General features: G+C 38.3%; 1 protein-coding gene across 9 annotated transcripts in view; it reads left to right on the top strand.

Moving 5' to 3' along the window:
- Nucleotides 1–23,999, top strand: part of LOC111148445 (myocyte enhancer factor 2C) — a 103,598-nt gene that overhangs the window by 61,691 nt on the left and 17,908 nt on the right. For all 9 annotated transcript variants that reach the window (XM_022504991.1, XM_022504994.1, XM_022504995.1 and 6 more), the window contains 2 exons: nt 7,743–7,929; nt 10,731–10,778. In XM_022504991.1, the coding sequence (XP_022360699.1) occupies nt 7,743–7,929; nt 10,731–10,778 (235 nt within the window). The remainder of the gene's footprint in view (nt 1–7,742; nt 7,930–10,730; nt 10,779–23,999) is intronic.

Here is a 23,999-nt window from a genome sequence, read left to right as displayed (position 1 = left end):
AGATAAATTAATGCCCTACACGTAGGAAGTGCACAACCAACCTGTGTTGAATTAAATCGAACACTTTAAAACTCATTTATATAAAAAAATAAAATAAAACTCATTAATAAAATGTATGAATAGTAAACTTTCTACCCTCATAAATACGTCTGCTTCTTTTGTTAAATGAAATAATGTCAGCAATAGAGCTTTTGTGGAATCAGAATTACTAATACCCAGTATTCGTGTATGAGCCCCTTCGCTAAGTGGCTCAAATTCTTAAAGGTTCCATAAAACCAAGTACTACCTACAACACATCCACAGTGGGCACTTGATCAAAAATACAACATTTCCTATCAGACACAGTGATGCATACATCGCTATGCATACGGAATTCTTAAACGATAAAATGCCCATTGAGATTTTATCTTGCCCAGAAGAAGGAACCCCTTGCCCAAAGAAACCTCTCCTTTGGGCCAATTTTTAATTCTTACGGGCTGAGTTTCACTTACTATAGAATACACTGGTTTAGAGCCGCTGGGCATAAATGTTTGTGAAGATGAGACTGTAGGTGTCTCAAACAGAAGGAATCCCCTGTCCAGTTAAGGAAGGGCAGTATATACAATACTGCAGATCACGCTCCGTGGCCGTGATCCTAAATGCGTGTGAAGCTTTAACCCCCGGAGGCTCTGGGAGAATGCCCGTATTTGCACACTGGATCTTTTTCCCATGCTTTAGGAGAAGGAGGTGTGATGTATAACCTGGACTCCCTTACAGTATTTCATCCTGTCCTGCAAAGAGTTCAAAATCAGGATACATGATTTCTTAAGAGGTGCAGTGGTGTGTGGCGGTGGATGAAAAACCACATGAGAGTTTATAGGGCGGGCTGTGAGGACTACACAGCTCCTAGCTGTGCCTCTGAGTCTTCGTCTCTGCAGTAAGTGCTTCAGGCTCCACGATGAAAAGCCCAGTTTTCGCACATCGCTTTCAGTTGCTGGAAGTAAATTTTGTTGAAAGTTTCCACAGCTGCTAAAACATTTGCAGCAGGGCAAGGACACTCTGCCCTTTGTATGTAGAGAGTGTCTCCACCTCTTTAAAAACATTACAAGACTGTTTTTCTAATTCAGAGACCCAGTTTGAAGAGTTTCCCTTTTAAAATAGAAAATTTAATATTGCAATCACCTGTTACGATTTAATTTATGCCCATATTCCTCAATTACATGAAATAATTCATGGATGATTTGGAATCTTGTTGACCAGCATTTCCTCATGTGGGGTTTGCCACGGTTCATGCTGGGCCTCACAGCAAGAAAAAAAACAGTTCCATTTGAGGAACCAGGAATTAGGAAATGGGCTGAGGGAAGGAGGCGTGGTTGCAAGACCGGTTGAAAGTGAACGGGAAGGGAGGAAGTGGAAATAGTATGTGTTTTCTTCAAATAACAGCCTGTGAGGAGAGAGAAATACTGCTGTACCTAGAATCAAGGAAAGAGTTAAAAGGAAAAGCTCTGGAGATTATTTATCTACTGAGGAGGAATGCTTGCAGGAAAGAAAAGATCAAAGGCACTGGTGAAATGGTGCCACAATGGTGAGCTACTCAAGGAAGGGAAGGAGGTGGGGGCCAGAGCAGGACAGAGTTGTAGGTAGACCCATGACCTAGTTAAGACGGTAGAAGTTACATATGTGACCACCTAGTGATTTCTGTGTTTCATATTGAACTTAGCTTCTATAGGTATTAAGGTGAGGAAGTAGGTGCTGGAGAGAGGACCAAGAATGATGAAGGTGTAGCCATTGTGAGAAATTGGGGATGAGAAAGGAAAGAGTGAGTACAGGCCAGGGTTGTCAGACAACCTTGAGGAAATTTGGATATCAGTGATTGGAGTTGTGTGATTTCTTTTCTCTGTCAGTTCTTAGCAGCCTGGTGATGGTTGATTGAAAGGGAGTATCATTAGTGGCTCAAAAAGGGGATTCAGTTCAGTCATTCACATTAAATGAAAGAGGGCCTATTAACTAAAAATATTTTATTAAAAATATTTTATTTAACTTTTTATTGGACTTTTCCTTGTGGTAAGTTTGGGAAAATCGTGGGTTTTGGGTAAGAGTTCAGATACCTTTCTGACCACAATGACTCACTTCAGTAACCATGATCAGTTTGTTCAAGGATAGACACTAAAAGCTTTTTAGCTCTCTTGCCTGTGTATCGTAAAGCAGGGCTGGCATTGTGGGCATGTGACCTGTGCAGTTACACAGGGCCCTGCTCTTGTAGGCTGGGCCATCGCCATCTTGAAATTCTTCATAATTTTTTTTAAGGTTTTCTTCATTTATTTGACAGAGAGAGAGATAGTAAGAGCAGGAACACAAGCAGGGGTAGTGGGAGAGGGAGAAGCAGGTCTCCCGCGAGGCAGGGAGCCCTATGAGGGGGCTCCATCCCAGGACCCTGGGATCATGACCTGAGCCGAAGGCAGACACTTACCAACTGAGCCACCCAGGCACCCCTCTTCATAATTTTTTAACAGGGGCCACACATTTTCATTTTAGCCTGGGCCCTGAAAATTACATAGTAGTCCTGCCTACAGCATTTTATTCAGTCACCCCAAATTCCCTCTTCCTACCTGTCTTGAGTGTTCTAAAATTTGGAGCCCAGCCCTGAGATATATGCAAGTCGGGAGCTCTTAACTACTACTCTCTGGCTTCCAATTTTTAGACAAAAGTTTTTTAAAAAGATGCTTTTAAGTTCCCTAATTTTTAAAAATCAAGAAGAAAACAATGCTAAATTCCTCTAAACATTTATGCACTTTTGTAGCCTTTGCATTCCCTAAAATGTTTAGAGCTGGTTAATCTCTTTATGTTTGCAAACAGCTCATGTCTCATATCAGGTCAAGGGACATTAAATGACTTGCCTGTTTAAATGGCAATTTATTGCACAACAGGATTGCAACTGAGATTTCTGATATAAAGCCTGTTGTTCTTTCTGAGTCTCTGAGCTGTCTCCTCAGTGTGGTCATTTTTAAGCTTATAATTCGACTTTAAACTTATTTAGCCAGTTCTTAATACAGTTAAAGAAACAAAACAAAAGATAGAATGCAAAAGATGTTAGCATATTTTATAAATGTGATTTTTTTAATATGCTTTGGTATCAGAGTTATATCTAACTGCTATTTAACCAATCACAAGAGAATTTCATACTTACCAAATTGTTTACAGCCCAGAATGCTAGAAACTGAATAATTCCTTGGGATGATGGTCAGAGGAAGAGAGGAGTAGAGAGATTTTCACTGAACCAGTTATTAGGGTGGTCCAGATTTTATGAAATCATTTTTGATAATTTTTCTTACTTTGGATGTGTGTGCAGTCAGAGGAAATGGGCTTTGCTGTCTACATAGACACAATCAACACTCCGTAGAATATTCAGGGGAGAAATAGTTTTATAGCAGATCCTTAAGTATTCAATCATAGTTAAACATTTATAAGTAGTAATAGTGAGTACAGATAAAAACACTTGTAGCTAAAAGATAGCTTTAAAATACCAAACCTGAGTAAATATGGAAGAAAGGGGTCTTGAAGGCTTATTTTTTCCCGAGACCTCAGTCACATCCTGACAGTTATGAGCAGAGAGCTCCCTCTAACATGGTTCCTCAGCTACATGTCACGAGAACCCTTTTAGTTCATTATTCTCATGGTTCACAATAATAAGCGGCTAACATGAAGCCCATACTCACTTCACAGTATGATTTCTGACTGCAGTATTTTATTTCTGTCCAAAAACTTATACTGTGTTACACAGTGATTTAATGGAAAAAGCAACAGGCTCAGTCACTTCCTAGTTAGATGACCTTGGGGCACTTAATCTCACAGATTTAAAAAGGAAAGGATTATATCCATAGTGAAGGGATGTTGAAAGGGTTGGATCACATAATGTGTGTGAATTATATAATGTGGTGCCTGCTCAGTAAATAATATACAGTAAATTGTAAGCTTGTATTTTCATATTAGTACAGTGTCTTCCTAAAACTTCTTTGATGAAAAATATTCAATTCATATGATAAAAATTAGACAAAGTGCTGCATTTCCTGACAACAAAAGAGCTCTAGCAGCTTGAAGAAAGGGAACATTATTTGGCCAACATCATAAGTGATGTTACAAAGGAAAAAAAAGCAAGAGAAAGAGATCAGGAGAAGGATGAGGGTAGGACAAGCTGCACAATTAAATAAGGTAGACAGGGTGGGCTTCCTTGAGAAAGCCAGATTTTAAGCAGAAAATTGAAGGAAGTGCTGGAGTTAGCCGTGGAAATGAGGCAAGAATGAGTGAGTGAGGAAGAGGACAGTAGGAAATCAGATCACGAAGCCTGGTGAAAGCTGGGATTTATGGGGTCTTATGGAACATTGGAAGAAGTTGGGCTTTTCTCTGAGTAAGGCCGGAGCTTCTCACAGGGTTTGGAATAGAGGGGTGTCATCATCTGATCTGTGCTTTTAAAGGATCAATTTGATTGCTAAATCAAAAATAAAAAGAAGGAGGGCAAGGATAGAAGCAGGCAACTTGTGGGAGGTGACTGCAGTTATCAAGGCAAGAGGTGATGGTGCTGGAACCAGAGTGGTAGCCATTAGAATGAGAGATGTTTGGAGAGTGAATATATATGGAAGTTAAGCCAATAGGATTTCTGGGTAGACTAGATGTGTGGGAGACAGTGAAGATTCTTCAAGGGGAACTCCCAAGGATTTTATTCTATGCCATTGAAAGCATTGTCATCAGTTGGAGATGAAGAAAGGTATGAGTGGAGCTAGATTGGAGTTGATTTGGAGATGTCTATTAGACATTCAAGTAGAAATATTGAGATTGCTGTTGGATATGCAAGGCTGAGTAAGGAGAGAGATCTGAGCCACAGATAAAGAACCATGCTACTTTTAAATTCAAACATTAGGGAGCAATGAGAACCGGCAACAAAAGCTGAAAAGGAGCAGCCATCGAGGTAGGAGGGAGAGTCCAGAGTTTTGAAAGGGAAGAAAGTTTATCAAGAAGGAGTGACTGCTGTGTCCAAGTTAAGGATTGAGGAGTTCCCATTGGATTTCTTAACCCGAAGGTTAATAGTGACCATGACAAGAGGATTTTCAGTGAATGGTTGGAGGAACACTTTTTAATGGAATGAGTTGAAAGAAAACAGTATGCTATGTTTACAACCCAAATTACAAAAGCAGAATTGCCATTGGTGATATGATTGTCCAAGATGGTGAACAATTTTTAATGAAGTTCCTTACATAGGAAAGTAGAATATTCCCTCAATGCACAGTAATAGCACTTCTGGAAATTTCAGTATGTAATAAAATCCATGTTTCAATGTATGAAAATACCTTGTGTTTGTAGAACAAAGTTAGTTCTGACTCACATCATTATAAATGGGTTTTTTCACACAGACGAATTGTCCAGTGGGGGCTTTTCAAAGTTGAATAGGATAGAAGATGATTCTTTGTTGTGTTGAACTGTCCCACATATGACAGGGTATGTAGAACACCTGCCTACCTACCCAGAAAATACCAGCCACACCCCCAATTATTGTGACACCCCAAAACTGTTCCACAGATTTCCAAAGTGTTCCCTAGGGAGGGAGTTCACCCCTGTAGAGTACCACTATTCTAGATCTAGAGAGTCGCTATAATGGCTTTGGAGAGAAACATGGTCATTGAAGGGAGTTTATTTAGCAGAAGGACTGTTGGTAGATGGGTAGAGTTCAGTGAAACCCAAAGGAATGGTGAAGTATATTACACCTTGCAACCTGGAAGCTGTTACCAGCTTTTAACCAGGCTTAAAGGAGCAAGAGGACACAAAAGATACCAGCGGCACAGCAAGATCTGAGAATATAGAAGACATGACACCAAAAGAGGCGTGACCTTCATGAGCGGAATGCAGCTTCTGCCAACCTGTGGCTCCCCAGGGAGGATACTATAGTAGCCAAATACCCTGACTTCTCTCCTACTCTCTGTACTTCTGCCGGTGCCTCCCCTGGCCCAGCTGAAGCCAGAGGGCAGGAGGAGCCAGGTGGATACAGCCTGGAGACTCAGCCAGCTGGGCCCAGAGCAATGAAGAGGTTGGAGAGCGGATCTGGAGAGGCAAATAGAACCTCCCACAGTTGTTTACCTTTGTTTTCTTAGGTATTCTAAGTAATTCTTATTTGGCCTTTTACTACAATGCAATATTTCATTCAGTCTACAGACATTTATTTTACAACATACACTAATATTTTTTGTTGTTTAAAAGGCTCTGAAAATTTGAGACTCTGGAAATTCATTCTTTGAGGTCTTATCCAACATTTATGTTTCATTGTATCATGATGTTGATCCAAAGTTATTGTTTGTTACTCTGCTTAAAATAGATAAAGTCTTAATAAAGACTGACTGTTTTAATAAAGCACTTTAGGATTTTTATTTTGCTATAGAACAGTGAGGAATCAAAGACATTTGTAAGAGAGTTATGAAATATTTGCTTCTGTATGTATCAATATGTCCAGATCATGGAAGAAAAGAAAATAGGAAAAATAAAGAGTAAGAGAACATAAGCCTAAATAGAGAGTAATATTGAAATCACCACCAGGATAAAGAGCTTTTGCAGAGCATGACATAGGATACAGGCTAGTCAATCAACCAGGAAAGGAAAGTTGATGTTAAGATCACTGAAGGAAAAAAAAAAAAAAAGATTAAAATAAAAATGAAAACCTTTGAGTCACATGCACATAGGCATTTAAACTTACACTCTGGCTTATCTGAAATCCTGAGGGAATGTTCTGTATAAACCCCGTCTCTAACAGATCTATTAGATACATACATACACACACACATATGTATCAGTTTTATAGTAAGAATGCTGTATGTTCTGACACCATAAGTCCTCTGGCAATATGTGCAAGCAGTATTTTCATTAATAATGTTAAAACATTTTTTTAAAAGGGGGGGAGTTGTAAGTATGATTGGTTAGTACAAGCAGAGAAATAAGCATGATTTTGCTTAAATTGCTAAAATAATACCAAAATATCAATAATTGGTACCTAATTACTCTAATGAGGTACCCACACGACTTCATTTCACTAAATATTTGCCAGCTTTCTCCTTTGAGACAGAAGTCTTGCCATTTGTCAGTGTCCTGTATCCCCCAAATGTAAAGTGTAGCCTATATTCTGAACTATCATTTTAAAATATGAACTATTGAATGATACATGCTCTGTTGAATTCTGTATCTTAAAATGTCTATTATCTTTAGCATTACTCTCAAAAGACAGACTTTTAAAAATAATAATTAAAGTACAGGTGCTATTCACATGCTTGGAGATGATTTTATATCATTAAACTTCTGCATAAATATGCTTCAATAAGCAATTAAACTGAAGACTGTGGTTTGCATTTTAATCCTCCTCTTTCTCTGTGAAGTCATCACAATCATGTACCTTTGATCTTGCAGTCATTTCTGGCACCAGATTCAGACATCACAAATGAACAATTATTACTTAATAGAATGGAATTCGAAGACAATGGAGTCTAATGAAATGGGGCTTTGTTTTAAACAAAAGTGAAACGTTTTCTAATAGTTGCGAAGGAAGAGTTCTAAGCACATTAAAGAAATCAATTTATGATCTGAACATCTTGAGAGCTCTCCTTAATGGTCTTCTAGACACCAAGCAGCTTGGAATTTGAAATTTTTCTTGGAAAACTAAAGGCTGTCTGTACGTGAGGACTTCTGTTTCTTTTCTTTCCTTTTACCCACGTTTTTCTCTGCTCCTACAGGCTGTTCCACCTCCCAACTTTGAGATGCCAGTCTCCATCCCAGTGTCCAGCCACAACAGTTTGGTATACAGCAACCCCGTCAGCTCACTGGGAAACCCCAACCTTTTGCCACTGGCCCACCCTTCTCTGCAGAGAAACAGTATGTCTCCTGGTGTAACACATCGACCTCCAAGTGCAGGTAACACAGGTATGTATGTCCTCATATACATGCAATGTTAACAAATTGGGAAGGAGCCACTCTTGGCACAAAGGGTATTTTATCACCAAGATGTAGACTTTTCCAGGTTTCCATTTGTTATGTTTCCTCGTTGCTTAAGATCCACCTTCTTTTTGGTCTTCAACCCCATCAGCCTGATTTTGAAATCTCTCATAATCTGCTATTTTTCTGTTTAGACTCCCACCCATCTCTCATGTGGCTATATTTCAACAGCATAATTTCTCAAACAAAAAGTCAAACATCCTTGGAGAAAGAAAGTCTTCATTTTTTTGCTACTACTCTCCTCCTGCCTAAGATGCCATTTTCCCTCTTCCTCTTAGCCAGATTATCACCTTTTCCGTGAAATCTTCCCCTGTGTCCTCTGATCGCATTTGTGCCATTTAGTTATTTCTTAGTGTGGTCAGTTTTTATTTATTTATACAGAAACTTATACCACAGAGGACTGAAAGCAGAAAAGAAATGTAATAAAATAGTGTAACTTAAGAAGTGTGAAATAAAAACAAAACTTAGAAATGAAATTAAGAGGACGTCATAAGAACATATATACCTGCCACAAATTAGTCTCAATATTTCTAAGAAATCCCCACTGTTGTACAATTCGCAGTGTCCCAGAGAAAAGAAATTATTGCTCAGGAAAAGTTCAACCATTCTTCATACTCAGATCAAGCAAAATACAGTATATGATGTGCTATGTTGAATTTGTGTCTATTTCCCCACTGGATTTAAAGAATCTTGGAGGGAAGACAGTCCTCCTGGATTGCCAACTTCCAACTTCACAGTTGGAACTAAATAAATGTATACTGACTATAACCAAACAATCCCCTTATATCTCCAAAAGAAGCACCAAAAATAATTATATTTCTAAATCATATATAGAAAAGCATTGTATATTACATTTTACTTTTTTAAAAAGCACTCCATAGGAAATTTTTAGTATGTCTTAGGCACACATAACTATATTAAAGGCAATTTATTCACAAAAGAATTTTTCCTTGAGAATACTTTAATTTCTGCCTTATAATTAAAACTAAACATGTGGGGTGCCTTGGTGGCTCAGTCATTATGCATTTGCCTTCAGCTCAGGTCATGATCCTAGTGTCCTGGGATTGAGCCCTGCATCAGGCTCTCTGCTCAATGGGAAGCCTGCTTCTCCCTTTCCCAATCTCCCTGCTTATGTTTCCTCTTTCACTGTGTCTCTCTCTGTCAAATAAATAAAATCTTAAAAAAAAAAACACTAAACTAAACTAAACCTGTATTCCTATTTAGTACAGAAACTTCATATAGAAAATATAATCAAAATCAACCAAATGGTAAAATCTTGATAAATCTTGAGTCTGAGAGATGTGTATAAAGGATGCCATTATGCCATTCTCTCTACTTTTGAATATGACTGAAATTTTTCATAAGAATTTTCAATAACCATATGTTATTCCTTTCAGATCACACTCAAATGCAGTTGAATTCCCTGCTTGATAAATTCATGCTTGTTTATTTTTAAAAATCTCATACTTTATCTCCAAAATATTATTTGATTGGAAAATACAAACATTTCTTTAAAAGTAATGAACAGGGGCACCTGGGTGGCTCAGTCATTAGGCGTCTGCCTTCGGCTCAGGTCATGATCCGGGGGTCCTGGGATCGAGCACCTCATCGGGCTCCCTGCTTGGCAGGAGGCCTGCTTCTCCCTCTCCCTCTGCTTGTGCTCCCTCTCTTGCTGTTGTCTCTCTCTGTCAAATAAATAAATAAAATCTTTTAAAAAAAAAATAAAAGTAGTGAATATGTTCTTCAAATTCCAAAACCAGAACCAACTAATAATTATAGACTATCACTTAGGATCAGTTTGAAAATAATCCAGCCGAGGGGCATCTGGATGGCTCAGTCGGTTAAGCATCTGACTCTTGATTTCAGCTCAGGTCACAGTCTCAGGGTTGTGAGATAGAGCCCCACGTTGGGCTCTGCACTGGGTGCGGGCTTGCTTGAGACTCTCTCTCTCCCTTTCCTTCTGTCCCCTACCTTCCTCTCTAAAGAAAAAGAAAGAAGGGGAGGAAGGAGAAGGAAGGAACAAAGGAAGGAATGAAGGAAGGAACGAAGGGGTGGAGGGAGGGAAAAGAAAATAATCCAGCTGATATTCTATTCTTTTGGCTAAATCTTATTCCTTAAAACTAACAGTAATTATTATACTGAGTATCTTATTGAAATATCCCAGCTGTCATATTTTAACATTGCCAAATTTAAGTTAGCAGAGAATAAACATACCTTTCTAAATTTGTAGCCAATGAAACCTTCTCTGTTGTGTCAGTAAGGAAAATTCAGGTAGTCAATGAGGTCATTCGCTGTGAGTAGATTCATGAAATGACCAAAGTTCTGGACAATTAGCATTTTACAAAATTAATTATATAAAAATATATTTACAAAGAATTAAACATCAAGTGTAAGTTTACTTCAACACACAGTAGACCTTACTCCTTTTTTTTTCCACTTTCTATAAAACATCCAAAAATGAAAATTCAGAGACCATTTAAACACTGGATTTTTTAAATGTAACCTTTCCTAGAACGAAAGATTCTGCAAAATGTCAGTGATTGAATGTAGGCTTAATGTTTGAGCTCAGCATGTCATAATAAAACAAATGTCAGCCATCCAACTTAGGTAATATTTTACAAATTTAGGACCCTTGGGAGAGCCAGAATACTGTGGTTGCTAAAGGTAAAGTGTGCTGTTCTGTGGACCTGTGGCCTTTCCTTCTTCTGATCTTTCTCTTTAATCCATAGGTGGTCTGATGGGTGGAGACCTCACATCCGGTGCAGGCACCAGTGCAGGTGAGCGGGGATTTCTGGGCCACAGCATGGATCATTGTTCAGGGTTCCTTTGCTGGGCGATTTGCAGGAAGTAAGTCTTTTGAACTAAGTAGGGAGATGTGTGAGCTGTATGGAAAAATGGCCCCCGGAACTTCTCAAGCATTTTTATGAAGCAGGAATGGATGGATAGTAACTTAGAAGAAGACTATTACCTAGAACTTTTCTTAATCAAACTTCAGCTAGTCCACATAACCAGAAGTGAAGGCTCTGATCAAACCCATTTAATCCTAGATACAATCTCTGGACATAAAAGTACCTTTAGCAAGACTTACCAATTGAGTTCTCTGTGAATCATTTCACATTAAATGTGAATCTCTCTCCACCCAAAGAAGTACCAAACTCCTGGTAGAATGCATGTTTAAAAGGAGGGGGTATACCTCTGAAATGAATCATACCTTACGTGTTAACTAATTGAATTTTAATTAAAAATAAATAAATAAGTAAGAAAATAGTAAATAAGTTAAAAGCTGGCAGGGAGGGGCACCTGGGTGGCTCAGCAGGTTAACATCTGCCTTTGGCGCAGGTCATGATTCTCGGGTTCTGGGATCGAGCTCCGCATCGAACCCTGCATTGGGTGCTTTGCTTACCCTCGAGTCTGTTTCTCCCTCTGCCGCTGACCCTCCCTCTTGCTCTTGCTCTCGCTCACTCTCTTGCTCACTTGCTTTCTCTCTCTCACAAATGAATAAATTTTTTAAAATTTAAAAAATCTTTAAAAACTTTTTAAAATTAAAAAAATAAGGAGGGAGTGAGAGTATAACCATTCAACAATATTGTTAATAAAATAAAGCCAATTTTGACATTAAAATTAGCTCTTAGAGAATATGAATATGGTGTGCTTCCAAAAAGCCGTTTAAATATATTTTAAGTCTTGCGGCGCCTGGGTGGCTCAGTGGGTTAAGCCTCTGCCTTTGGCTCAGGTCGTGATCTCAGGGTCCTGGGATCGAGCCCCGCATCAGGCTCTCTGCTCAGCGGGGAGCCTGCTTCCCCCTACCCCTCTACCCGCCTCTCTGCTACTTATGATTCTCTCTCTCTCTCTGTCAAATAAATTAAAATCTTTAAATATATATATATATGTATGTATGTATGCATATAAACTCTTAAGGATTTCTTCCACTATGTCCAATCATGTTATAGGCATATGGAACCCCAGGGTTCCATATTAATTCGTATTATTGTGATTATTGAGATATTGATGTCATTTTCAGAGCAGATGTAAGACAGCACAGTAGTTTTTAATGCAAACCACAGTTCACTATTGGCTTAACAAGTAACCATGGTAATTCCTGCAGCTGGAACATGATATACATTTAAAATAGTAGGAGACAGGCATGAATGACACAAGGTTATGTTTGAAATGTCAAAAAAAAAAATTCAAGCTTATTAAAATATCCATGGACAACCTAATTAAAATATTTTGCCAAGGTCAAATATAATAGTCTGCTAATTATAAGAAAAGATAAAATCAGCATACAAAAACATTTTTATAAATATATCCATTTGGGGGAAATGTTTCTTCTTCTGATACTGGCTCTTCACTAATTCAGTGAGTAATAAAGAAAAAGAATTTGGACTACACAGTGAATTAACACGCTATCAATGGTACTAGCTTCCTATTTTATCAACCTTTTAAAAATTAGGTAAAGTCAAATTAATGAGTAAACTCAATATACTGTTTTTCTGGGCATTGAAACAAAGTGCTCATTTTTTCCCTCGAAAAATACTTTGAGGCTTGCAGCCTGAAAATTACAAAACCAGATCAAAGCCAGATCAGTGTTGCTCGGATTCAAGTCTCTGCCAAAACTACGGGTAGAGAGAATGGTAGGGACTAAGAACTGGATTGTCACAAAGACCAAGAAAAAGATAACTTTAAAAAATGGTTTTGATGTTATGATATTTTATCCAGTATCTCAGTGCTTTTATAGGAACAGCCAGTAGTGGTGAAAAAAGTTATCAGATGTAGTAAAAAAAAACATATGGGGGGGGGATGGGTTACTCAGCCCTAATGGAAATAGACTCTTGTTTCTGCTTAATAGCTAGAATGCTTTAGGATTCTCTATTGAAAATAAGAAGTGTTTGGTTGTTCAATTATGCTGTCATGGTCAATCTCTGACAGCCCGCTAAGCTTAATGGCCCTCCAGGGACTGAGAAGACAGTCTTGTAAGTGTAAAAGTTAGCCACATATCCGTCTATAGCGTCATCGAACTAAAAAAATCTTACAAGCTTAGCAAATGTATCTTCCTGCATCAGGACCTCTACCACAGACATAAGAACCTCCTACTTCAGGGATGCCTGGGTGGCTCATTGGGTTGAGCCTCTGCCTTCGTCTCAGGTCATGATCTCAGGGTCCAGGGATCGAGCCCCGCATCTGGCTCTCTGCTCGACGGGGAGCCTGCTTCCCCCTTTCTCTCTGCCTGCTTCTCTGCCTTCTTGTGATCTCTCTCTCTGTCAAATAAATAAATAAAATTAAAAAAAAAAAAAACCTTTTACTTCAAAAATAGAAGGAAACAAAAAGAAAGACACTCAGTTGCTCCACCTTGATGATAATAAACATTACATCCAGAGGAATATATCTCATAGCCTTGAGCATATAACTTTTCCAGTGTCTATATATTTGTGAGAGAGTTAGTTCCTTGCTTTTTAAAAATAGAGGAGGAAGCCCTTTCTAACTCTGGCTCCACAGAACACCTGTTGCAGATGCCACTTAGTAGAGGCAAGCTTGGCTGTCAGGTCCTGCTGCAGGCTCAGCCGTCTTCCCCTTCTTTCTCAAACCCGCCAGTATCATGTGTCAAAGCTGAATATATCTATGCTGATGTCAGAGAATCACATAACACCAGGGGAAGCTAGGCCAGCCAGAATGTCTCTGCATTTTCAGAAAAGAAAACTAAGGCAAAATGGCTGAAAGATATCTTCCAAATTTCGAATATTGTCATTGAAATTCAAGGTCTCTGATCAAGTTATAAAGTCTGAGGCCAAGTGCACACAATTACTTTTCAATCTTTTGTATTTTTTTCAAAATCAGATCCTCTCAACCGGTAAAAAGAAAAAGGGGGGGGGGGCGGGTACAACCATGCAGAAAGGAGGTGAATTTAACAATTAGTGTGTACTTATAAATACCAAGAGACCAAAGAGATAAGGATTCTCTTTTTCAGTTCAGCTTAGTGATAAAGTAGAGCAACTTTCCCATCCAGCCCCTGAACTATAGCTCTCCCTCATCCCATCATCCAGTAGATCATTAAGTCTTACCAACTCTGCCTCCAAGGTACTTTTTAAATCCAATCCTTTCTCTCCATTCCCATCCCATTGCCCTGGTTCCGGCTCCTAGCAACGCTCTAGGACTGTTTCCAGAGCCCCCTAATTTGTCTCCCTGCTTTACATTGCATCCCCCTCCAGTCTCCCCATGACTGATTAGCCTTTCTCAAAGGCCCACACTAATTGTAGGTCATCCTTCATGTGCCTTAAGTCCAGACATGGCTTCCTATCTCTCTCAGAATTAGCCAGGAGCCTCTTATCTCTGGCCCAGCCTTCCTCTCTACTCTTAAACCTTCTTTTCTCCCGCTGCCAGCAAGAACCCTGCACTCTAATAACAGCAAACCTTTAAATTGCCCTTACTATGTGCTTTACAAAAAGGAACTCATTTATTCTCATAATGGTTCTTTAAAGTAGATATGCATATTATGCCCTTTCTATAGATGGGGAGACTGAGACCGAGAGAGGTTAATTGCCCAGTGTGGAACCCAGGCAGCCCGGCTCCAGCATACATGCTCTTAACCTCTTCATTGTGCTGCCATTTTGCAAACAGTGTTGAGGCCACTTGCCTTTACACATGCATTCCTAGTGCTCCTTTCCCTTAGCTTCTTCCTGCTCCTGAGCCCTCCTTGTCATCCCTCAGAATTCAGTACAGCCATTCAGGGGGAATTATACATCTCTTCTTTTTTCTCCCATGGAAGCCTGCTCCCACATCACTTATCTCATTGCATTGTTATAGCATTGTCTGGACACACATCTTTCTCCTGGACACTCAACCCTCCAGGGGCGGACTGTTTCTTTCTTACAGGTTATATTCCCAGCTCAAGACATAAGAGAGAGTACATGGCAGATACTCAGTTAATGTTTGTTAGCTGAATAAAGGAAAAATTAATCTACTCGTCATGAATTTTTAATAATGTTGATGTGAGAAAAGAAAGAATACTTCAAAGAAATAATGTAATTTTAAATATAAACAGTAGACCCTCGATCTATAATTCACAAAAATAATATATTCTTTTGATAGTCGTACAAAGAATAGTGAATTATCCAGTTAAATGACTGAGAAACATTGGCCAATAAAGCTTTACTAACTTTTCCAACATACTTAATAGAATCCTGAAGAACTGATACACAGCAGTAAATGAAATGTGGGTTGGTACATCAGGCCATCACACACCACCTCTTAAAACAATAAACCTCTTATCACTTAAATTGAAGCGGTTTCAAAGATGAAGGCAAAAGGTAACAAAGAAGTAACAGGATGAGGTTGTACTCTTGATTTACGGGACATACACAGCAAGTCATTATAAGACATTAGCAGTGGTGACATTTCTAGGTTTCAGTTCACAGTTATTCATCCAGTGCTTAGTCCCTTCCTCTCAACAGCCAAAATTGAAAGTCCCCGCTTTTTAAATCACATTTTGTCATAGCTGTGTAATTAAAGCTTTTAACATGCTAATCTTAGTGGTTATTGATAATTGAAGATCAAGTTCAGGTGGATTTTTGTAATCACTAGACTTAATAGAAATAAAAGGTAGGCACTCTTTTTTTCAGCTCCACTTGATGATAAAGTATAGCATCTTTCCCATCCAGTCTCTGAGCTATGCCTTGTTTTGGATTTTTCACTATCCTATTAGAACCCTTTATTTTCACGTTGATAATGTAGCTGCTTCTTTATTGAGTACAAAGTGCCAGTATGCTCAAGGATTCGTGACTGAGACAAAGAGAAAGAAAGGGAAGGGTGGAGAGGCGAAGAAAGGAAAACATTTTAGGAATCTCTTTGAAAATTTAAGAGAATTTTACAATCTACATAGCTATGTGACAATAAGGCAAAGGAGATTTATGTATATTGGTTAATAATTTTAATTGGCATTTATTGTAAATTAGGTATAATTTTATAAAAAAGAAACTAACAGCTGTTTCCTTATTCTGATTGTTAATTGTTTACTATTTTATGCGTTTGGTTGTCAAGCATTGTCACTTCTGGAATGCTTAATTTATATCAGCTAAATACATGGAAACTTGGTGGCAGCGTACTGCTGCGGGTAAATCACTGAGCAGTGACTTAAAGAAGGAGCGCTAGCTTCCAGGCTCTGAAACCACTCCATCTAGCACGACCTTGGGCTGTGACTTTGAACCTTTGAACTCAGTACTCACATTGCAGATAAGACACAGACTTTACATGCAACGTTTCGTGATTATATAATCATAGAACTTCACTTACATGACTTTTTTTTATAATTCATTTAGTACTGGAAAAGAAAAATTTAGCGTATTATAAAATAGAACTGAGGAGAGGAAAAGGTTATACAATGTTAAATTATTCTGTACCAGAGCCATTGTTTTGCAAGTATTTGTTTTTGAGGATACTTATCAAAAGTTTCTTGGCTGACTTTCTTATCAGCCAGAAAGACTTCTCTGCAATTCTCACTCACTGATTTAAAGTATCAGTAAAGTAGTTAAAAATTCCATCTAAAAGGATTGGCTTTAACAAGTTTACATTTTTGTTACCTAACAATATACAGATTCAGACAATGTAATATTCAAGAAAGAGAGATAGATACTACTTAGTTGCTCTGAGACAAGAAAACTATTTTTGTTAGCATAAAATACAACTTTCTATTGCTTTTTTAAATACTGTTAAGCAGCATGTGAAAAAAATCCAAATTAATAGTCGGATTCTTGTTTTGGAAGTATTATTCTGTTAGTTTGAATTATTCTAAATAAAAATTCTGAATTCATTTGCAGTTTTACCTTGGGAGTTCACCCAAAACATAGAGATCCATCAGTATTGCTTTATTATTATCCATGAAATTAAGTAACAGTGATATTTTTAACCCACACCAAAGTTATTATCTAGATTTATTAAAGGAAAAAAAAAACTTAGTCCTCTTGGTTGGATGATCTGCAGCATATGATAATTAGCCATTGCCAAAAAAAAAAAAAAAATCAGTGTCCACTTCCCATACACAAGACCTGGAAAATTATAAATACCTTGTGATGCCATTTCCTAGGGGCCGATACTGAAGTAGGAGAGGCAGGTCAAAGAGAAGGTAAATGAAGAATGTTACAGGCTAGGTCAAGGTATTATAAAATCTGGTTTTGACCCCAGTAGTTTAACTTAATTCTTAAGGAGTTTGATTTCCACAGGGAAAAACAAAATTTCAAATTACAGCTCCCTCAGGAGTATTTGAGCAGATTTTAGAGTGCCTTGTGATTTCTGACCTCACAATTTATATCTTTTGTATCCCCATCTTCCTGTTAGAGTCAGTAAAGCAATGTGAAAATTTGTCTCTTTGCTCATATCCCATTGACTTAACTTGAGAGCGTGACCAACAAAACTGTGGTTGTTTTAATATTAATACAAGCAGTTTAATATTTTCTCCTAAAATATTAGTTTTACTCAGCACTTTTCTTTGTTTCTCTTAGCAGTTCTTTTTCCTCAGACACAAGTGGTTTCTCTTCTTGTTTCTAGCATCACCCTAAGATTTTATTTGGGGAGAATACAGAAAGAACAGGTCTTTTCAAAATCATCACTGATATGAAATTGTGCATCAATAGTAGATGCTGAAGAAGGGATGTGGTTAAAAAAACCCCTCTTTTGGAAATAAAACTTTTTACCTACCAGGGACTTTTTGGGGCTTCAAGGCTGTTGGCCAAGAGTATAATTTGCTGTTTTTAGACAAACTTTTGCCAGTCACTTAAATTTTACAGTTGGACTTGCATGGTGTGTTCACTCAAATTTCAGTTCAAAGAGTACTATGGTCATGATGATGTCTCATATTTAAAAGAGTAAATAAAATATATCCCTTTAGTTTATCTTCAACTAAAGGAAACTATATTGTACCAAAATCTGGATAAACAATTTTAATTTATAATCTATGGATGTGACCACAGGATGCTTTAATATTCACCGGGTTTACTTATTATTGTTCCATTTTAATTACTTTAACTGAATTTAATATTTACTTGTTAACTGTTTTACTAAACACTATGCCCTCCTTTCACAATTTCTTGACCTTACTATCCATGTGCAACCTCCAGTTACGGTAAAGAACTGCTTATGCTCTATTTGCAGTGTGGGGGAGAAAACAGCCTGCTGTATTAATATAGGTTATTATTAATGTAGTAATAATAGCAAATCTAAATCTATGGTCAATTTACATAAACATGATAACATTAATTTACATGACAATCATGAAAAAAGGAACTTTCAGTTTAACACTAAGCAACTCGGAGATAGCTAGAAAATCGTGGCGCAAAATTTTTGCACAAGCAGTAATTTAGAGAAATAATCCAGAGGCAGATATTTAGAAAAATGAAATAACCAGTGAATATCCATGACATATAAGTTATTCTAGGGATGACATTATTGCCCTTGGAAAGGCTGTGAATTCTCATTTTTAGGATTGTTGTGAAAATTAAATGAGTAATGATACAAGGCAGCACCTTGCACAGTTTCTTTCACCAGAGTAAGTGCTTATTAATAAATGTTCGTATTGTCAGTATTATAATTATCTATATTCTTGATTTCCTAAGGAAAAAATGAAGCTTAATGCCCTCCTAGTAATATTTATTAAATGTGTAATAAGCAAGTAGAGCACTAGTAGGCTTCACAGAGATGTCTGCTGCGGCCCCTACACTCAAGGGTGGGGATAAATAGAATGTAGGAATCAACCCGAGGCAGAACAGAAGTGCAATGCAGTACAGTGCAACACATTTCACTTTGAACATTATCATCTTCTGATGTGTTTGCAGCAGTTGTGTAAATGTTAAAACCACAAGTAATTATTCCTTCTCTTCTGTCACGTTCTCTCTAATTTGTACTGTCTCAATATTTTTGTTTATAAAAATGACAGAGAATGAACGATTGTGTCAATAATGAAGACACCCCCTCATTTTTAGCAAAGAGACAGCCCCAAAATCTCAAGAAGTGAACAATTAAGTGAGTCATAAATCTATCATTCATTGTTAAGTGGAATTTTTTTTTTAAGATAGCAAGGTTCAGTATCATTTTTATGGTGCAATTAAAAACTATCCCTTCAGTAAATCAGTACTCAAAGTAGAATGATATTTTGAGTGCCTTTGTGCATTGAAAACATCAGGTTGTCAAATTCCTCCTTATTTGCAAATGGAGCTTTTATTCAGAGAAATGCAAGGATGCATTCTAAATCTGAAACATCTGGCTTTTATAATAAAGTAGTAGAAGCAGCTTGTGTTTTGGATTCAAATCAAAACTGTCCCACTTACTGACAAGTCACAGAAGCTCCCTGAACCTCAGTTTCCTTATCTGTCAAAAATTGGGATGATAATGCCTGACCCACATGACTGCTAGGACAAATGAAAGATTCGTTTGCCAAAACAAACCTGCTTTGTGACACAGACTCTCAATCTTTGAAAAAACAAGTCAGTAATAAGTAAAATGTCTTTTCTTCTGCCTCACAATCCAGAGCCTGTTGTATGCGCTCAATGTTCAACATTCAGGATCTAGTTGACAGGTAGACTGTTAATTTCACAAAAGATATAAAACAAAACAGGTCCAAGGAATATCAAGGACAAGTCGGGTAGATATGAACTCCGTGAAGGTCTGATTCAGCATCAGGGTGTCATGGTCAAGTAGAAGAGGCAAGCTCTTTGTAGAATGTCTACAGCCCTCTAACTGGTACAACCAAGAATAGTCTTGGCTTTTGTGTATTCCTGGAGTATTTTTCTAAGAATACACCACAAAAGACACTGAGGTTTCACAGGAGTTTCTTCATAGTCTAACATGATACATTATTGTATTATTTCCCTAAGAAACCCTCAGATAGAGTGGAGACTTGATTTTATGTTTAAGAATCTGTAATCAGGAGTCTTTACCAGGATAAGAAATCAGAAAATCTGCTCTGCCTCTATTCCACAGTAGGCATATTAAAGTTTTCATCATTCCTAGATTTCTGACCTCCACATGTTTTGTGGTTGCCTTTTGCCTTAGAGCCATCCCATGAAAAAGATCTCCTTTTCCCTAAAAAAAAAAAAAAAAAAAAAAAAAAGATCATGATTCACAATAGCTAAATAACATAGTTTCTGCACTTTTAACAAGGTTGAGGCATTCAAGGCTCAGTGAATATTACTGAATTCTAGAAGGTCTTAGTATTTTTCTACTAAAAACTATTTTAAGTGCAATGCTTCCAGTAGGGTAGGAGGAACAAGTTTACTATATACAATTTTAAAGTGATTTCAAATGACTGTGAAAAGACATATTTGAGATACAAAACAGTGTCCTGATACTGGAAACTAACTTATCCTAAACTAACTCAGATATAAAATTAACTGACAGTAGTGGGCATTATTATGTATGTGACACCTCTAGTTTAACAAGAAAGTATGCTATAAATGTTTTCAAATTGTTCCAATGAAAGAAATAAAAAACCTAAGTTGGTAACACCTTTTGCCAAAGTAAAACAGAAAATCAACACATCAGAGGTTCAACTAGGTGCTTTCCTGTGGCAGTTTGCCCCAAATTCCAAAAAATAAGATGCCATTAACAAATTACAAAACAAAATCAGTTTATACACCTATGTATTAGAAATTATTCTCCAGGTAACAACTAATAGCAGATACTCTAAAACACTGAGCATTTCACCATCGTGTTAAGTGGCTCTGATGGAAGCTGTTCTCTTAAATTGACAATAGATAGGTAAACATCTTTACCCTCCATTACAGGAGAGGCTATCAACTAAAATATTACAGAATCTACCTTTAAGAGCATATTTAATCACCCACTTGAAATAGCACACTGAAAGTTAAACAGTTGCTCTGGCATTTAGTGTAGCTGAACCCAATATTTCCTATTTGTAAATATTTATCTATCCCAGAGACCAGAAATACGGTTTAGAACATAACCATTCTGTGGCTCTTTGTCTAAGTTCAGCCTTTTCTCAACCAGAAATGCCATTTCTGCTGGCCAAGCTGACTGTGTTCCTGAAAAAACCCCATCACCTCTGGCTTAGGATGGCCCTTTGGGTCTCTCACATCCCTGGTCTCATCCTCTACTCCTTTCCTCTCTTCCTTCACATTCCTATAATTTTAGAATGAGATTTGACACAGGGGGTTTTCAGAATTCCGGAGTGTGCCAGTTCTCAGGGAGCACAACTGCCATCCTTCAGAGCATGGCCTCTGGACACGCTACTGGGTTCAAATCATGGCTCCACCCGCTGATAGCTGTTTGACATTGGGCAAGATGCTGGACCTCTCTGTTGTTAAGCTTTCTCATTATGTAACACAGGGATCCTATTCGTACCTGACAAGGCTGTCAATGCAAGGATTCAAGGTGCTTTATATCCATGTATAATAGCCAACAATTCTATAGCGGTCACTAAGGGCCTGGTACTATTCAAGGTCCTCAAAATGTATGCTTGATGTTGTTGGTACCACTGATAAATAGTACTCTATAAAGTGTTTGATATTGTTAATATTATTGCATGGTCATGTTGGGGAAGGCTGTCTCAGACAAGTATATGAGAGTCTCTGATTCAGATTGCATTTATGCTTCTCTCACACCGATGAAATGATGGCTTAGGATTAAGAAAGCTACGGCTCAGTGTGGTTGGAGGAACTCTAATGGAGACCTCCAGACCAGAACCTGGATTTATCTACTTTATCCTCCTTTGACCTTGACTCCTATCTGCCTTCTAGGTCTTCCTGTCTCTGCCGCCTCCTTCCTCACGTGGTCTGTGGCCGACGCATCCTAACTAGCTTTTCTATAGCAGTCTAACCTCTGATCTACCACTTCCATGGACACTCTTTTCCTAAAGCACAGTTAAGGATGTCACCACTCACAAACTCTAACTTTGCTTGATTTATATAGTATGAAGTTGAATAAACGTTTAGCGTAAAGACTAGGGTGTAACGTTAACATGATCTGAGAGGTTTGTGTTAGTCAAACTTGCTTCTCCAGCTTCTGAAAACTGCATACTCTAAAACCACTGGTATTCCATTCTCATGGGAATACTCGTCCTTCCCCAATACAGTCATGACTCTGAGATCTTTTATGTATTCCCTGTCTCCGGGAAGTCTCTCTCTCTGGACCACCTAGTAAATTCCTGCTCATTCTTACTTACCACCCTTCCGGCGTTCTTTTTCCTGGGATATCACACAGCCCGACTCTTGGTGGAACATTCCATGTGAGTAAATTATGGTTGAGATGTATAGAGAAAACCTGTGGCAGGAAGCGTAAACACTCGTCAGTAAAGAAGAAAAGAGCCTGTGCCTCAGAGTTTTCTTTTTCATCAGGGAAAATTCCTACTTTATTTGATTCTACCACTTGCAGTTAGCTAAGGTAATGTGCTGTGAAATGATTAACAGGTGCAACAAGTGAAAAAGAAGCTTCAATTAACTCTCTCTAAACAAATTTAGTAGTTGGGCACTTGCGTGATTTCCTGACTTTAATATCATATGGTTGATGAGCAGTTTGTCTCAATGGTGTACTTGGTCATCAGTGTGTAATCATTATCTAAAATAAGAAATGTTCTCAAGTAGCACGTAGAAGAGAGGCCCTCGATATTTGAAATTAGCAAGTAACATATTACACTTTCGGTTCTCATCTCACGTTCCCTCAGTAACTTAACTTTTGGTGCCATTCCTGAGTAGTAATTCCTAATTTTTCCAGCATAGTCTGTATATCCGTTTTGCAAGCATCTGAAACACTTGAAGAGGTAGTCCTCTGCGTGTATCACTGCTTCGAATTGCAACGAGATAGAAGGGACTGTGTGTTCAAGGTGGGCTGAGTTGTCTGAAAAGTTGTCTGAACTCTCGTGAAAGAGTTGGGGTGTTAGCTGATTCTTAAAAATGAATTTGAGGGGCACCTGGGTGGTTCAGTGTGTTAAGCCTCTGCCTTTGGCTCAGGTCATGATCTCAGGGTCCTGGGATCAAGCCCCACATGGGGCTCTCTGCTCAGCAGGGAGCCTGCTTCCCCCTCCCTCTCTGCCTGCCTCTCTGCTACTTGTGATCTCTCTCTCTCTTTGTGTCAAATAAATAAAATCTTCTAAAAAAATGAATTTGAATTAAACAGGAGAGCAGGGTGCTTGGATGGCTCATTCAGTTAAGTGTCTGCCTTTGGCTCAGGTGATGATCCCGGGATCCTGGGATCAAGCCCCACATCGGGTTCCCTGCTCAGCAGGGAGTCTGCTTCTCCCTCTCCCTCTGCCCCACTCGCCACCCCCCCGCCCCTGCTCTCTCTCTCTCTCTCTCTCTCTCTCAAATAAATAAAATATTAAAAAAAAAAAAACAAAAAAAAACAAGAAGAGAGCAAACACTGCTAGAGCAAAGACACAGGTATATCCAGAGGGCTGTGAGGTTGGCTGTAGATATTGGGAATTAGGTGAAACAGAGGGAGTCAGACTATGTGCAGTTCTGAGATCCAAGCAGGGCACTGACCCAACAGTGTTAAGTATGGTCTGAAAAAGTAACATAACAGAAACAGCCCTTTAGAAAAAATTTTAGAGAAATTCTTGAGACTACGTTAGATTTATTGTCACACACGTGCACAGAAGTTTGCATACAGCTTTAAGGAGCTCACGATCTTCGTGAAACCAGTCTTAAGGTCTGGTGAAGAACCCTACCACTGGAGACCAGGGACCCTGATAAAAGACCAAGTCAAATGGCGATGAAAGCCTTCCTTAGGATGGTGGCAGCGGGGATGGAGGGAGGCATCTCTGAAGAAAAAGAGATTTGGTATCTGATTGGATAGGGAGCTGGAAGAGGAAGTGGGGATAGTCAAAGAGGACAATTCAGGAGACTGAAGAAAAAATGTTGCCCATGAAAAAAATTAGCTGTGGTTCATAAAGACTAGTATCTGTTTTGTGCTTATTAGTTTTGTATGCTTGTATTTATAATGGAAGGCCTAGGGGGAAAGTGAAGAGATTCATGTCTAAACATCCAAGTAAGAGGAAGTTT

The sequence above is a fragment of the Enhydra lutris genome, unplaced genomic scaffold (genome assembly GCF_002288905.1).
Source record: "Enhydra lutris kenyoni isolate GAN:26980312 unplaced genomic scaffold, ASM228890v2 scaffoldscaffold19, whole genome shotgun sequence".
Taxonomy (NCBI): Eukaryota; Metazoa; Chordata; class Mammalia; order Carnivora; family Mustelidae; genus Enhydra; species Enhydra lutris.
Note: the sequence above shows the minus strand (reverse complement) of the source record. Positions and strands in the feature narration are given on the sequence as shown.